At 51.2% G+C, this 17,105-nt stretch overlaps 1 protein-coding gene across 6 annotated transcripts in view; it reads right to left on the bottom strand.

Annotated features, from left to right (window-relative positions):
• Positions 1-17,105, bottom strand: part of KLC4 (kinesin light chain 4) — a 91,506-nt gene that overhangs the window by 62,277 nt on the left and 12,124 nt on the right. For 3 of the 6 annotated variants that reach the window (XM_077281881.1, XM_077281884.1, XM_077281882.1), the window contains exons 3-12: positions 15,789-16,019; positions 15,593-15,671; positions 12,878-13,191; positions 12,713-12,814; positions 11,624-11,797; positions 11,218-11,317; positions 11,089-11,141; positions 9,860-9,927; positions 9,665-9,773; positions 9,245-9,409 (exon numbers count right to left, since the gene is read on the bottom strand). In XM_077281881.1, coding sequence (XP_077137996.1) covers positions 9,245-9,409; positions 9,665-9,773; positions 9,860-9,927; positions 11,089-11,141; positions 11,218-11,317; positions 11,624-11,797; positions 12,713-12,814; positions 12,878-13,191; positions 15,593-15,671; positions 15,789-16,019 — 1,395 coding nt within the window. The remainder of the gene's footprint in view (positions 1-9,244; positions 9,410-9,664; positions 9,774-9,859; positions 9,928-11,088; positions 11,142-11,217; positions 11,318-11,623; positions 11,798-12,712; positions 12,815-12,877; positions 13,192-15,592; positions 15,672-15,788; positions 16,020-17,105) is intronic. The other 3 variants (XM_077281883.1, XM_077281885.1, XM_077281886.1) reach the window with 1 other exon arrangement.

Raw genomic sequence — 17,105 nt, 5'->3', positions numbered from 1 at the left:
GGCGCATGGGAGAGCTCGGAAGGGAAGTAGCACCGTTTGACTTTTCAATGCAAAATTGACAGGAATTGAGATGGGACGCCATGTTGCGTTTGGAGAGCCACTGATGTGCCTAAACATTGAAACCCCCCACAAGTGACACCATTTTGGAAAGTAGACCCCCTAAGGAACGTATCTAGATGTGTTTTGAGCGCTTTGACCCACCAAGGGCTTCACAGAAGTTAATAATGCAGAGCCGTAAAAATAAAACAAAAATTTTTTCCCACAAAAATTATTTTTTTAGCCCCCAGTTTTGTATTTTCCTGAGGGTAGCAGGAGAAATTGGACCCCAAAATTTGTTGTCCAATTTGTCCTGAGTGCGCTGATACCCCATATGTGGGGGGGAACCACCGTTTGGACGCATGGAAGGGCTCGGAAGTGAAGGAGCGCCATTTGGAATGCAGACTTAGATGGAATGGTCTGCAGGCGTCACATTGCGTTTGCAGAGCCCCTAATGTACCTAAACAGTAGAAGCCCCGCACAAGTGACCCCATTTTGAAAACTAGACCCCCCAAGGAACTTATCTAGATGTGTTGTAAGAACTTTGAACCCCCAAGTGTTTCACTACAGTTTATAATGCAGAGCCGTGAAAATAAAAAATCTTTTTTTTTCCCACAAAAATTATTTTTTAGCCCCCAGTTTTGTATTTTCCCAGGGGTAACAGGAGAAATTGGACCCCAAAGGTTGTTGTCCTATTTGTCCTGAGTACGCTGATACCCCATATGTTGGGGTAAACCCCTGTTTGGGCACACGGGAGAGCTCGGAAGGGAAGGAGCACTGTTTTACTTTTTCAACGCAGAATTGGCTGGAATTGAGATCGGACGCCATGTCGCGTTTGGAGAGCCCCTGATGTGCCGAAACAATGGTAACCCCCAATTATAACTGAAACCCTAATCCAAACACACCCCTTACCCTAATCCCAACAGTAACCCTAACCACACCTCTAACCCTGACACACCCCTAACCCTAATCCCAACCCTAATCCCAACCGTAAATGTAATCCAAACCCTAACCCTAACTTTAGCCCCAACCCTAACTGTAGCCTTAACCCTAGCCCCAACCCTAGCCCTAATGGGAAAATGGAAATAAATACATTTTTTTATTTTTCCCTAACTAAGGGGGTGATGAAGGGGGGTTTGATTTACTTTTATAGCGGGTTTTTTAGCGGATTTTTATGATTGGCAGCCGTCACACACTGAAAGACGCTTTTTATTGCAAAAAATATTTTTTGCGTTACCACATTTTGAGAGCTATAAATTTTCCATATTTTGGTCCACAGTCATGTGAGGTCTTGTTTTTTGCGGGACGAGTTGACGTTTTTATTGGTAACTTTTTGGGCACATGACATTTTTTGATCGCTTTTTATTCCGATTTTTGTGAGGCAGAATGACCAAAAACCAGCTATTCATGAATTTCTTTTGGGGGGGGGGGGCATTTATACCGTTCCACGTTTGGTAAAATTGATAAAGCAGTTTTATTCGTCGGGTCAGTACGATTACAGCGATACCTCATTTATATCATTTTTTTATGTTTTGGCGCTTTTATACGATAAAAACTATTTTATGGAAAAAATAATTATTTTTGCATCGCTTTATTCTCAGGACTATAACTTTTTTATTTTTTTGCTGATCATGCTGTATGGCGGCTCGTTATTTGCGGGACAAGATGACGCTTTCAGCGGTACCATGGTTATTTATATCTGTCTTTTTGATCGCGTGTTATTCCACTTTTTGTTTGGCGGTATGATAATAAAGCGTTGTTTTTTGCCTCGTTTTTTTTTTTTTTTTCTTACGGTGTTTACTGAAGGGGTTAACTAGTGGGCCAGTTTTATAGGTCGGGTCGTTACGGACGCGGCGATACTAAATATGTGTACTTTTGTTTGTTTTTTTTATTTAGATAAAGAAATGTATTTATGGAATAATATTTTTTTTTTTTTCATTATTTTGGAATATTTTTTATTTTTTTACACATTTGGAAAAATTTTTTTTTATTTTTTTACTTTGCCCCAGGGGGGGACAATACAGATCAGTGATCTGCCAGTTTGCATAGCACTCTGACAGATCACCGATCTGAGAGAAGTGCAGGCTGCTTCACAGTGCCTGCTCTGAGCAGGCGTCTGTGAAGCCACCTCCCTCCCTGCAGGACCCGGATCCGCGGCCATCTTGGATCCGGGTCTGGAGCAGGCAGGGAGGGAGGTAAGACCCTCGCAGCAACGCGATCACATCGCGTTGCTGCGGGGGGCTCAGGGAAGCCCGCAGGGAGCCCCCTCCCTGCGCGATGCTTCCCTGCACCGCCGGCACATCGCGATCATGTTTGATCGCGGTGTGCCGGGGGTTAATGTGCCGGGAGCGGTCCGTGACCGCTCCTGGCACATAGTGCCGGATGTCAGCTGCGATAGGCAGCTGACACCCGGCCGCGATCGGCCGCGCTCCCCCCGTGAGCGCCGCCGATCGCGCTGGACGTACTATCCCGTCGGTGGTCATACGGGCCCACCCCACCTCGACGGGATAGTACGTCCGATGTCAGAAAGGGGTTAAAGAGACAGGATGTATGAACACAGGACTTATCACTTGTTAAAAAGGTAAAAAGAAATGTATATTAAATGGAAAGAGGAGGCATATCTAAAGAAGAATATCATGCTGTCTGTGGGGAATGCAGGGAAAGAGTTAGAAGAGCTAAAGCCAGAAATGAAGTGAGGCTTGTGAGGGAGACCAAAAGCGGCAAAAAAGGATTTGGGGGGTTATGTCAAAGGAAAAAGAAAAGCCAAAGATGCTATAGGATTTTACTATATGAAAAAGGTGAAGTGGTCAAAAATGATGTTGAGAAGCCGAACTTTTAAATTCCTATTTTGCATCTGTGTTCTCTTTCTCTAAGAAAGCAAATGTAACAACATCAACTGATCTTCATGGGGCCATCGAAGGAAGATAATACACACTATCCATAAACAGAGTGATGGTGAGGGAACATTGAGCTAATTTAAATGAATTTACGTCTCCTGGTCCAGATGAATTACACCCCAGGGTACTGAAAGAGTTAGCAGAGGAAATTGCAGAACCACTAGCCAGGATCTTTGAAAAATCCTGGAGAACAGAAGTCCCAGAAGATTGGAGAAGGGCAAATGATGTCCCTATCTTCAAAAAAAGGCAAGAAGATGGAGTCAGGAAATTACAGGCAAGTGAGCCTTACTTCTATACCAGGAAAGATCTGTGAACAAATTATTATACAGCATGTATGTAAGTATTTAGATAAGAATACAGCAATTAACCAGAGCCAGCATGGGTTTGTAGCAAACAAGTCATGTCTGACTAATCTAATTTCTTTCTATGATGGAATCACTGACTGGGTGGATGAGGGAAATGAGGGAGATATAGTATATCTCGACTTCAGCAAAGCATTTGATAAAGTATCTCATACTATCCTTATTGAAAAAATGACCAAGTATGGGATTGACAACGCTACGGTTAGGTGGATTAATAACTGGATCAGTGATCGTACTCAAAGAATGGTAATAAATGGTTGCACATCCAATAGGAACAGTGCTTCAAGTGGGGTACCACAAGGCTCTGTCCTGGCCCGGGTGTTCACCATTTTTTATAAATGATCTAGATAAGGAAACTGAAGGTAAACTAATCAAATTTGCAAACGATGCAAAGCTAGGAGGGATAGCTAACACTAGAGAAGACATATAGGATTCAGAAGGATCTAGATAAGCTTGATTAATGGGCAGCGACTAATAGAATAGTATTTAACAGGGAGAAATGCAAGATTCTACTTCTGAGCCAACAAAAAAACAAACGAAAATTACATCTACAGAATGGGAGGAATAGAACTAAAGGTACCGTCACATTAAGCGACGCTGCAGCGATATCGACAACGATGCCGATCGCTGCAGCGTCGCTGTGTGGTCGCTGGAGAGCTGTCACACAGACCGCTCTCCAGCGACCAACGATGCCGAGGTCCCTGGGTAAGCAGGGTAAACATCGGGTTACTAAGCGCAGGGCCGCGCTTAGTAACCCGATGTTTACCCTGGTTACCATTGTAAATGTAAAAAAAAAAAAAAAAAAACAGTACATACTCACCTTCTGATGTCCGTCAGGTCCCTGGCCGTCTGCTTCCCGCACTGACTGAGCGCCGATATTTACCCTGGTTATCATTGTAAAACATTGCTGGCGTCGTTGCTTTTGCTGTCAAACACAACGATACACGGCGGTCTGACGACCAAATAAAGTTCTGGACTTTCAGCAACGACCAGCGATATCACAGCAGGATCCTGATCGCTGCTGCGTGTCAAACACAACGAGATCGCTATCCAGGACGCTGCAACGTCACAGATCGTTGTCGTTCTCGCTGTAAAGTCGTTTAGTGTGAAGGTACCTTAAGCAACAGCACGTGTGAAGAAGACTTGGGTATACTAATAGATCACAGACTGCACATGAGTCACCAGTGTGATGCAGCAGCAAAAAAGGCAAATACAATTCTGGGATGTATTAGGAGAAGAATAGAGTCTAGATCACATGAAGTTATTATTCCCCTCTACTCCTCCTTGGTCAGATCTCATCTGGAATACTGGGTCCAGTTCTGGGCTCCACATTTTAAAAAAAGAGAATGAGGAACCAAGGAAAAGTTAAAGGATCTGGGAATGTTTAGCTTACAAAAAAAGAATAATAAGAGAAGACTTAACAGTGATCTACAAATATCTGAAGGGCTGTCACAGTGTAGAGGGATCATCATTATTCTCATCTGCTCATGGAAACACGAGAAGCAATGGAAGAAACTGAAAGGGAGAAGACACAGATTAGATATTAGAAACAACTTTTTGACAATGAGGGAGATCAATGAGTGGAACAGGCGGCTACGAGAGGTGGTGAGTTCTTCTTCAATGGAAGTCTTCACACAGAGGCTGGACAGACATCTGTCTGAGGTGGATTTAGTGAATCCTGTGTCGAGCAGGGACTTGGACTCAACGACCCTGGAGGTCCCTTCCAACTCTGACATTCTATGATTCTCACCAGGGTGCTTTTTTTTGCAAAATGTACAAACTGGTGAGCTGGCCGCTGCCAACATTTCTGCACTCGCTGATGGATTTCTTCTCTTTTTCAGCCCAATGATGGTCTGCTTCTCTACAATTGATACTTTGCATGTTGTGGGTTCACAGCCACAGCTTCCAAATGCAAATGCTGCACCTGGAATCAACTCCAGACCATTTACCTGCTTCATTAATGATGGATTAACGAGGGAAAAGACCATGCCGCACACTAATGAGCTTATGAGATAATTGTTCAATTACCTTTGGTCCCTTTAATAAGAAGCAGATCCATATTTCACAGCAGTAATTCCCAAACCCTTCCTCCAATTAGGATGTGAATCCCTCAAATTAAAGCAGAGAGTCGGCACTTTACAGCCAGATTGATGATAGGACTGGCTCAGAGATATGTTCTGGTAAACGGCTAAAATGCCAAAACTTGTGTCACCGTCCAAATATCTCTGTATACACGCGCGCTCATGGTTATTACAGTGCCAGGACGGAGTTGTCGTGTAAAGTACGGTGGTGAGATAAATATGGCGGACACACACTAGCAGGGGTGCAGGCTGTTATCCATCACAGTCCGTCCGCTCACCGTTTACGGATATGCTGACAACTGCGGCTGGCAAAGACTCTGGACGCTCCTCCACAATATACAGCACTGTCAGACGTCCAAAAACATCGCCCAGAACACAAGACACTCAGCCACGGACTCTCACAGCACGGCATCAACAGGTTACCCGCACAAAATGCAGAGCGCAGACTGGAATCAGTGGTGTTATGATAGGGTGGGCGACATGCAGGACAGGTTATGGGGCGAGGGTGGGCTCACAAGACAGATGCATGCAGTCATAAGAGGTGACCATCAGCTGCCATGAAAAAGGGACAATGGCGGTCTGACCATGTGATAACGTGCGCGCTGCTGCCCCCTAACAGGAGCCGTCACACTGTACGGGCACGCCTGGAGGATCATGCATGTCCTGTATGTGCCGGCTCTAATTTGTAGATTCTCCATGAAAGAGCAACCATCATCTGTGATAACCCTGTATGGACTGCAGGGGGCGGTAGAGGCATGGGGTCCCGTAATAGGCGCATCGGGTCCCGTAAGGTGGGGCTGTGGGGTGACCAGGTCCCGTAATGGGGGGGTAGGGGGATAGGGTCACATAGTAGGGGAGCAGTAGGGGGTTTGGGTCCCGTAATAGGAAGGGGGGGGGGGGGTAGGGGGATCGCGTCCTGTAATAGGAGGCGGTACAGGGATCGGGTCCTATAATAGGGGGGCAGTACAGGGATCAGGTCTTGTAATAGGGGGCAGTAGAGAGATCGTGTCCTGTAATAGTGAGGGGTACAAAGATCGAGTCCTGTAATAGGGAGGCGGTACAGGGATCGGGTCCTGTAATAGTGAGGGGTACAAAGATCGAGTCCTGTAATAGGGGGCGGTACAGGGATCGGGTCCTGTAATAGGGGGCAGTGCAGGGATCGGGTCCTGTAATAGGGGGCGGTACAGGGATCGGGTCCTATAATAGGGGGGCAGTACAGGGATCAGGTCTTGTAATAGTGAGGGGTACAAAGATCGAGTCCTGTAATAGGGGGGCGGTACAGGGATCGGGTCCTGTAATAGGGGGCAGTGCAGGGATCGGGTCCTATAATAGGGGGGCGGTACAGGGATCGGGTCCTGTAATAGGGGGCAGTGCAGGGATCGGGTCCTATAATAGGGGGGCGGTACAGGGATCGGGTCCTATAATAGGGGGGCAGTACAGAGATCAGGTCCTGTAATAGGGGGGCAGTACAGAGATCGGGTCCTGTAATAGGGGGGGCGGTACAGGGATCAGGTCCTGTAATAGGAGGCGGTACCGGGATAAGGGTCCTGTAATAGGGGGCGGTACAGGGATCGGGTCCTGTAATAGGGGGCGGTACAGAGATCGTGTCCCGTAATAGTGAGGGGTACAAAGATCGTGTCCTGTAATAGGGGGGCGGTACAGGGATCGGGTCCTGTAATAGGGGGCGGTACAGGGATCGGGTCCTGTAATAGGGGGCAGTACCGGGATAAGGGTCCTGTAATAGGGGGCGGTACAGGGATCGGGTCCTGTAATAGGGGGCGGTACCGGGATAAGGGTCCTGTAATTGGGGGCGGTACCGGGATCGGGTCCTGTAATAGGGGGCGGTACAGGGATAAGGGTCCTGTAATAGGGGGCGGTACAGGGATCGGGTCCTGTAATAGGGGGCAGTGCAGGGATCGGGTCCTGTAATAGGGGGCGGTACAGGGATCGGGTCCTATAATAGGGGGGCAGTACAGGGATCAGGTCTTGTAATAGTGAGGGGTACAAAGATCGAGTCCTGTAATAGGGGGGCGGTACAGGGATCGGGTCCTGTAATAGGGGGCAGTGCAGGGATCGGGTCCTATAATAGGGGGGCGGTACAGGGATCGGGTCCTGTAATAGGGGGCAGTGCAGGGATCGGGTCCTATAATAGGGGGGCGGTACAGGGATCGGGTCCTATAATAGGGGGGGCAGTACAGAGATCAGGTCCTGTAATAGGGGGGCAGTACAGAGATCGGGTCCTGTAATAGGGGGGGCGGTACAGGGATCAGGTCCTGTAATAGGAGGCGGTACCGGGATAAGGGTCCTGTAATAGGGGGCGGTACAGGGATCGGGTCCTGTAATAGGGGGCGGTACAGAGATCGTGTCCCGTAATAGTGAGGGGTACAAAGATCGTGTCCTGTAATAGGGGGGCGGTACAGGGATCGGGTCCTGTAATAGGGGGCGGTACAGGGATCGGGTCCTGTAATAGGGGGCGGTACCGGGATAAGGGTCCTGTAATAGGGGGCGGTACAGGGATCGGGTCCTGTAATAGGGGGCGGTACCGGGATAAGGGTCCTGTAATTGGGGGCGGTACCGGGATCGGGTCCTGTAATAGGGGGCGGTACAGGGATAAGGGTCCTGTAATAGGGGGCGGTACAGGGATCGGGTCCTGTAATAGGGGGCAGCACAGAGATCGTGTCCCGTAATAGTGAGGGGTACAAAGATCGTGTCCTGTAATAGGGGGGCGGTACAGGGATCGGGTCCTGTAATAGGGGGCAGTGCAGGGATCGGGTCCTATAATAGGGGGGCGGTACAGGGATCGGGTCCTATAATAGGGGGGCAGTACAGAGATCAGGTCCTGTAATAGGGGGGCAGTACAGAGATCGGGTCCTGTAATAGGGGGGGCGGTACAGGGATCAGGTCCTGTAATAGGAGGCGGTACCGGGATAAGGGTCCTGTAATAGGGGGCGGTACCGGGATAAGGGTCCTGTAATAGGGGGCGGTACCGGGATAAGGGTCCTGTAATAGGGGGCGGTACAGGGATCGGGTCCTGTAATAGGGGGCAGCACAGAGATCGTGTCCTGTAATAGGGGGGCGGTACAGGGATCGGGTCCTGTAATAGGGGGCAGTGCAGGGATCGGGTCCTATAATAGGGGGGCGGTACAGGGATCGGGTCCTGTAATAGGGGGCGGTACAGGGATCGGGTCCTGTAATAGGGGGCAGCACAGAGATCGTGTCCTGTAATAGTGAGGGGTACAAAGATCGAGTCCTGTAATAGGGGGCGGTACAGGGATCAGGTCCTGTAATAGCGGGCGGTACAGGGATTGGGTCCTATAATAGGGGGGCAGTACCGGGATCAGGTCTTGTAATAGGGGGCAGTACAGAGATCGTGTCCTGTAATAGTGAGGGGTACAAAGATCGAGTCCTGTAATAGGGGGGCGGTACAGGGATCGGGTCCCGTAATAGGGGGCAGTACAGAGATCGGGTCCCGTAATAGGGGGCAGTACAGAGATGGGGTCCTGTAATAGGGGGGCGGTACAGGGATCAGGTCCTGTAATAGGGGGGCAGTACAGGGATATAAATAAATAATAATAATAGGGGGCGGTACAGAGATCGGGTCCCGTTATAGGGGGCGGTACAGGGATCGGGTCCCGTAATAGGGGGCGGTACAGGGATCGGGTCCTGTAATAGGGGGTCGGTACCGGGATCGGGTCCTGTAATAGGGGGGCAGTAACGGGATCGGGTCCTGTAATAGGGGGCGGTACAGGGATCGGGTCCTGTAATAGGGGGGCAGTAACGGGATCGGGTCCTGTAATAGGGGGCAGCAGGGCTTCCCTTTAAATGATCACCACGCTCCTGGAGGTCATGATGGCAGACGTGTACTTACCCCACTCCACTCCACGCCGCCCATACTCACTTCTTCTGTGCCCTCTGTGCCACTCTCATACTTGACACTACTACGGGCACCGTCCCGTCCTTTCTTCCTCTGATCCAGGCTCTCACCATCTTTTAAAAGTTGGGCAACTTTTGTCTGGTTGACGGGATCCAGTCCCTAAAAGAAAAAAAAAAAAAATAGATGACAAAGATGACCAAGCCGTATACCTCCATGCACTAGGAGAAGGGAGCTGTATACCTCCATGCAGAAGAAGAAGGGAGCCGTATACCTCCATGAAGAAGGGACCTGTATACCTCCATGTATAAAGAGAAAGGTCCTGTATACCTCAGTATACAAGGAGAATGCATAGGGTGGAGTAGTGGCAGTGGCACTGTATACTCCTCATCTATAACCCCGGTTTGTGGCTCTCACCTGTTTACGTGACCGGATGGCGCACTCCTCCAGAGTTTCGGCAGCCTCCAGTTTGCCCTGCCTTCGGTACAGGGCGCCCAGGTTTCGGAGGGTCGTGTTTACTGTGGGACTGAATGTTAAAAAAAAAAAAAATCAATGAGTGTGAAATGGCCCACAAGACTCCACACCACCCAGGAGACAGAAGTGGGCACTAACCTGTTCACCCGACAGGCCTTGTACCAGCCCCCATACTCTGAGTATGGGGTCCCATCATTGTTCGGAGTCTGCGGAGACAAAGGATCTCAAGATGAAGAAAACAGAGCAGCAATGAGCAGCCAGTGCTGAACATGGCAGGGCCGCAGACATAGGGGCGAGTTACACACCATGTACAACACTGCGCCTCGGCCCGCACGCCCCCTCAATTCCAGGGTCTACAAGAACAGCTCAGTCCGCCCAGTCCCTCAGGTCCAGGCTGTGCCAGAACGGCTCAGTCCGCCCACCCCCTCGGGTCTAGGGTCTACAAGAACAGCTCAGTCCATCCGGTCCAGGCTATGCCAGAAATGCTCAGTCTGTCCGCCCCCTCGGGTCTAGGGTCTACAAGAACAGCTCAGTCCATCCGGTCCCTCAGGTCCAGGCTATGCCAGTAAGGCTCAGTCCGCCCACCTCCTCGGGTCTAGAGTCTACAAGAACAGCTCAGTGCACCATGTCCCTCAGGTCCAGGCTATGCCAGTAAGGCTCAGTCCGCCCACCCCCTCGGGTCTAGGGTCTACAAGAACAGCTCAGTGCACCATGTCCCTCTCAGGTCCAGGCTGTGCCAGAACGGCTCAGTCCGCCCACCCCCTCGGGTCTAGGGTCTACAAGAACAGCTCAGTCCATCCGGTCCCTCAGGTCCAGGCTATGCCAGAAATGCTCAGTCTGTCCGCCCCCTCGGGTCTAGAACAGTGTTTCCCAAACTCCAGTCCTCACGGACCCCACAGGTCGTGTTTTCAGGATTTCCATAGTGTTGCACATGTGAGAGAATTCCTGAGGGCTTGATGAAACTTCCACCACCTGTGAAATACTAAGGAAATCCTGGGAACATGACCTGTGGGGTCCGTGAGACCTGGAGTTTGGGAAACACTGGTTTAGAAGAACAGCTCAGTCCGCCCACCTCTCTCCCATCCATGGTCTGCAAAAACAGCTCAGTCCGCCCCGTCCCTCAGGTCCAGGCTATGCTAAACCGGCTTAGTCTGCCCCTCCCTCGGGTCCATAGTCTGCCGAAACAGCTCAGTCCGCCCCCTCGCTTGGGTCCAGCTTCCACAATGCGCTTCAGCTCATACACTCCCTTGGGACCAAACTCTGCCCGCCTGCCCACCTGCCCACCCACCCTCTCCTGCAGATACTGCCTCCGCAGTAAAGCTCAGACCTCCCACACCTTTTAGACTAAGGAAGACATATGTCCTGACCTTGCTCATCTCCTCCCGCTCCTCAGCATGCATCCAGATGGGTTTGTGGTCATCTGTGGACACAAAATGCACAAACGTGAGGTGTGGTGGAAACCTCGATAATGTCAGCTCCTGAAGAACAGAACTCACCATCCACAGAGCCAAACTCCTTGACGTGGGCCTGTGTCAGGATGTCCTTGTACAGCTGCTCGGCTGCCTTGTATTTACCTTGTTTCAGGTAACATGAGGCCTGGAGAAGAGAAGAGACCAGATCATCGACCGCCGTGTTCAACCAGTCCACTGCATAAATCCCGAGACCCTTTCACCCCTGTCGTAGTCGTCGCCATGCACGCACGCGGTGGGGCCAAAACAGTGCACCTCTCATCTTCTCCGGCACAGGACCACCACTACTAATTGTCCTTGCACTAGCGCTTCCCCCACTTCTTCTGAAAGGCCTCGTGCCAGCAGCCCCACGTCGTCATTACTGCCTTTACAGGGCTTTGCCCTTCCACAAACACATGAACAGGAGTCACAGAGCCACAAGCCTCCTCCATACCAGGTTGTTTTTGGTTTTGGCAACGTTTGGGTCATCGGGTCCGAGCCGCGCTTGGTAGATTTCAAGAGCTCGACAGTAGTAATATTCAACTTCATCGTATTTCCCTTGGTTTTGGCAGAGAAGTGCCAAGTTATTCAGCTGCTTTGCCACATCAGGATGATCCTTCCCGAGGACCTGAGCAGAATGATCAGAGGATCACTATCAGGAGCATGGGGCCACGAACAAACATGGAGGAAACAGGAACAATGAGGAGGGAGAAAATAGAGCGAAGGAGGAGGAAGGCAGTAGGGAGGAGGAGGAGGAGAAGGAGGAAGAGGAGGAAGAGGGAGAAAATAGAGCGAAGGAGGAGGAAGGCAGTAGAGCGGGGGAGCAGGAGGAGGAAGAGGAAGGCAGAGGAGCAGGAGGAAGGCAGAGGAGAAGGAGGAGGAAGGAGGAAGAGGGAGAAAATAGAGCGAAGGAGGAGGAAGGCAGTAGAGTGGAGGAGCAGGAGGAGGAAGAGGGAGAAAATAGAGCGAAGGAGGAGGAAGGCAGTAGGGAGGAGGAGGAAAGCAGAGGAGCAGGAGGAGGAAGAGGAAGGCAGAGGAGCAGGAGGAGGAAGGAGGAAGAGGGAGAAAGTAGAGTGAAGGAGGAGGAAGGCAGTAGGGAGGAGGAGGAGGAGAAGGAGGAGGAGAAGAAGGAGGAAGGAGGAAGAGTGAGAAAATAGAGCGAAGGAGGAGGAAGGCAGTAGAGTGGAGGAGCAGGAGGAGGAAGAGGGAGAAAATAGAGCGAAGGAGGAGGAAGGCAGTAGAGTGGGGGAGCAGGAGGAGGAAGAGGAAGGCAGAGGAGCAGGAGGAGGAAGAGGAAGGCAGAGGAGCAGGAGGAAGGGGAAGGCAGAGGAGCAGGAGGAGGAAGGAAGAAGGCAGAGGAGCAGGAGGAGGAGGAGGAGGATGGCAGTAGGGAGGAGGAGGAGCGCAGTAAAGAGGAGGAGGAGGATGGAGGCAGTAGAGAGGAGGAGGAGGAGGTAGATAGGAGGAGGGAGTTAGTAGAGAAGAGTAGGGGCACGTGAGGTATAAGAAGGGCGTGCAGTGTGGGGGTGGCATGAACCGTTACCTTCTCCCGGATCTCCAGCGCTCTCTTGCACAGAGGTTCGGCCTCGCGGTATTTCCCTCTTTTTCCATACAGCACTGCCAGGTTATTGAGCGTGGCGGCTACCTGTAACACAGCACAATCAGCTCTGTACACCACAAGCCTGCGTCATGATCGTTGCACACTTACTGCTGGGTGGTCTTTGCCCAGGGTCTTCTCTCTGATGGAAAGGGCATCATTTAGAAGATGAGCAGCTTCCTTGTACTTGTTCTGGTCTCTGTACACGAGTGCTAGGATGTTTAACATGGTGGCCACGTCAGGATGGTCGTGCCCAGACGTTTTCTCCAGATCCTCCAGTGCTTGTTTGCAGAGTGGCACTGCCACTTCGTACCGGCCTTGAGATGCATACTGGATGACGAGATTGTGCAATGTGCGGAGTCGTGCCGGGATCTCGTATCCGCCCTGCTGGGCAGCTGCAGCGGCTGCACTGTGCTGGTGCGACACTAAGCAGATGGAAACAACGTCCGAGAGTCTTACACTGATCATAGGCAAACGGTGTCCTAAAATCCACATGTCCTCCACCAAGACTCCCCATCATAAAGAGGAGGTTGTAACCACCCACGTGTCCTTCAGAGCCTCCCATACCCTGATCATAGAGCAGAGAGGTCCTGACCATCCACATGTCCACTGAGCCTCGCCATACACTGATCTTACAGAAGAGGTTCTAACCATCAAATGTCCTCCACTGAAGCTCTCCATACACTGATCCTAGAGGAGAGAGGTCCTAACCATCCACGTGTCCTTCACCGAGTCTCTCAATACACTGATCATAGAGAGGTCCTCACCATCCACGTGTCCTCCCCATACACTGTTCATAGAGAGGATCTCACCATCCAAGTGTCCTCACCCAGACCTTCCCGAATACTTATCATAGAGAGGTCCTCACCATCCACGTGTCCTCCCCATATACTGATCATAGAGGTCCTAACCATCCACGTGTCCTCCCCATACACTGATCATAGAGAGGTCCTCACCATCCACGTGTCCTCCCCATACACTGTTCATAGAGAGGTCCTCACCATCCACGTGTCCTCCCCATACACTGTTCATAGAGAGGTCCTCACCATCCACGTGTCCTCCCCATATACTGATCATAGAGAGGTCCTCACCATCCAAGTGTCCTCCCCGAGCCTCCCCGAATACTTATCATAGAGAGGTTCTCACCATCCACGTGTCCTCCCCATACACTGATCATAGAGGTCCACACCATCCACGTGTCCTCCCCATACACTGATCATAGAGAGGTCCTCACCATCCACGTGTCCTCCCCCGAGCATCCCCATACACTGATCAGAGAGGTCCTCACCATCCACGTGTCCTCCCTGAGCCTCCCCGAATACTTATCATAGAGAGGTCCTCACCATCCACGTGTCCTCCCCGAGACTCCCCATATACTGATCATAGAGAGGTCCTCACCATCCACGTGTCCTCCCCATATACTGATCATAGAGGTCCTCACCATCCACGTGTCCTCCCCATATACTGATCATAGAGAGGTCCTCACCATCCACGTGTCCTCCCCATACACTGATCATAGAGAGGTCCTCACCATCCACGTGTCCTCCCCATACACTGATCATAGAGAGGTCCTCACCATCCACGTGTCCTCCCCGAGCCTCCCCGAATATTTATCATAGAGAGGTCCTCACAATCCACGTGTCCTCCCCATACACTGATCATAGAGGTCCTCACCATCCACGTGTCCTCCCCATACACTGATCATAGAGGTCCTCACCATCCCCGAATACTGATCATAGAGGTCCTCACCATCCACGTGTCCTCCCCATATACTGATCATAGAGAGGTCCTCACCATCCACGTGTCCTCCCCATACACTGATCATAGAGAGGTCCTCACCATCCACGTGTCCTCCCCATATACTGATCATAGAGAGGTCCTCACCATCCACATGTCCTCCCCTAAGCCTCCCCATATACTGATCATAGAGACGTCCTAAGCATCCACGTGTTGTCCCCCAAGCCTCCCCATATACTGATCATAGAGAGGTCCTAACCATCCACGTGTCCTCCCCCAAGCCTCCCCATACACTGATCATAGAGAGGTCCTCACCATCCACGTGTCCTCCCCGAATACTTATCATAGAGATGTCCTCACCATCCACGTGTCCTCCCCGAGCCTCCCCGAATACTTATCATAGAGATGTCCTCACCATCCACGTGTCCTCCCCATATACTGATGATAGAGGTCCTAACCATCCTCGTGTCCTCCCCGAGCCTCCCTGAATACTTATCATAGAGAGGTCCTCACCATCCACGTGTCCTCCCCATACACTGATCATAGAGAGGTCCTCACCATCCACGTGTCCTCCCCATACACTGATCATAGAGAGGTCCTCACCATCCACGTGTCCTCCCCGAGCCTCCCCGAATATTTATCATAGAGAGGTCCTCACAATCCACGTGTCCTCCCCGTACACTGATCATAGAGGTCCTCACCATCCACGTGTCCTCCCCATACACTGATCATAGAGGTCCTCACCATCCACGTGTCCTCCCCATACACTGATCATAGAGGTCCTCACCATCCACGTGTCCTCCCCGAATACTGATCATAGAGGTCCTCACCATCCACATGTCCTCCCCCGAGCCTCCCCCTCCATACAGAGGCAATGTTGTGGGAGCACTATGTCACAGATGGGTTGTGGGAGCACTATGTCACAGATGGGGGAATAGTTACACACTATCATGGACAATGTGATATTCACTGGAGATAAACGGTTTCAGAACAATCGGGTCTCTCATCACGCGTAATGGGGTCCGTGGCCCCGGTCATTCCACCAAGTCCGTGTGATTAAGAAAATGCTAGGAGGGGTCTCATACTCACTGCCTTGTCCCGACTCTTCCTCCTCGTTAGGGAAAAGTTCATCCAGATTCTCTTTATTGGAGTCTCCTTCCTTCTCCTCCTGTGGACAGAGCGCATGTCAGGAGACGTTACAGCAGGGGGGAATTAGGACACGATGTCCCCGGGCTAGCTTTACGCGGTGTTGGTGCCCTGGGCTGCGGCTGTAGTGGACACTTACTGTGGGCGACACGTCCTCATCGTATTTCTTGAGCTGGTTCATGAACTCCAGGTGTTTCTTCTCCTCCTCCAGCTGCGCCACGTTCTGCTCGCTGTGCTGAAGCTTCTGCTGGGTATTCGCCAGCTCGTCCCGCAGCCACTGGTTCTCCTGGCAAAGTCTCCTCACCTGAGCCCGCAGCTTCTGCTTCTCTGACTCCACTGCAGTCAGGTGATTGGATAAAGCCATCATCAGCTGCAGAAAGGTAGAGTGTGTCAGCTCACCTGTCCCCGGCGTCAGCCCACCGGGGTCTACGGCAATCCCATTAGATAATCCCTATTTTGGAAGGCCCTGTGCCAGCGACGAGGGAGGCTGAGCCTCCACCACTGCTGTTACCAGTATGACTACGATGATGGCCAATAGGAACACCTGAGATCTGCCTCTAGCATAGAGATGCCCCAAAGACATAGACTATCCGCGCCAGGGGGGGTCTCCATATGTAACCACTCGCACCGACATACCTGCACCAAGTCAGCCACAATCTCCTCGTCCTCGGTCCGTGCAACCCCTCCCAATCTCGTCGTCCTATGTGCTCATCTATCCCCTCCCCCATCTTGTCATCCTATGTGCCCATCTAACCCCTCCCAATCTCGTCGTCCTATGTGCTCATCTATCCCTTCCCCCATCTTGTCATCCTATGTGCTCATCTATCCCCTCCCCCATCTTGTCATCCTATGTGCTCATCTATCCCCTCCCCCATCTTGACATCCTATGTGCCCATCTAACCCCTCCCCATTTCGTCATCCCGGGTGCCCATCTATCCTCTCCCCCATCTTACCATCCCGCGTGCCCATCTATCCCCTCCCCCATCTTGTCATCCGAGGTGGTGCTCATCTAACCCCTTCACCATCTTGTCATCCGAGGTGGTGCTCATCTAACCCCTTCACCATCTTGTCATCCGAGGTGCTCATCTAACCCCTCCACCACGTTGTCATCCGAGGTGCTCATCTAACCCCTCCACCACGTTGTCATCCGAGGTGCTCATCTATCCCCTCCACCACGTTGTCATCCGAGGTGCTCATCTAACCCCTCCACCACGTTGTCATCCGAGGTGCTCATCTAACCCCTCCACCACGTTGTCATCCGAGGTGCTCATCTAACCTCTCCCTCCATCTCCTCATCCTGCGTACCCATCTAACCTCCCCATCTTCATGCCCATCTAAACCTCATACATCTCTATATCAAACATCTAAGACTCGTGAGCTTCACTTCTTAAATGGTTATGTAAGACTCCCCCGCCCCCATGTCTCACATCTAAGACCACCCCATCTTCTCACCCGG

Source organism: Ranitomeya variabilis, chromosome 2, assembly GCF_051348905.1.
Source record: "Ranitomeya variabilis isolate aRanVar5 chromosome 2, aRanVar5.hap1, whole genome shotgun sequence".
Lineage (NCBI taxonomy): Eukaryota > Metazoa > Chordata > Amphibia > Anura > Dendrobatidae > Ranitomeya > Ranitomeya variabilis.
Note: the sequence above shows the minus strand (reverse complement) of the source record. Positions and strands in the feature narration are given on the sequence as shown.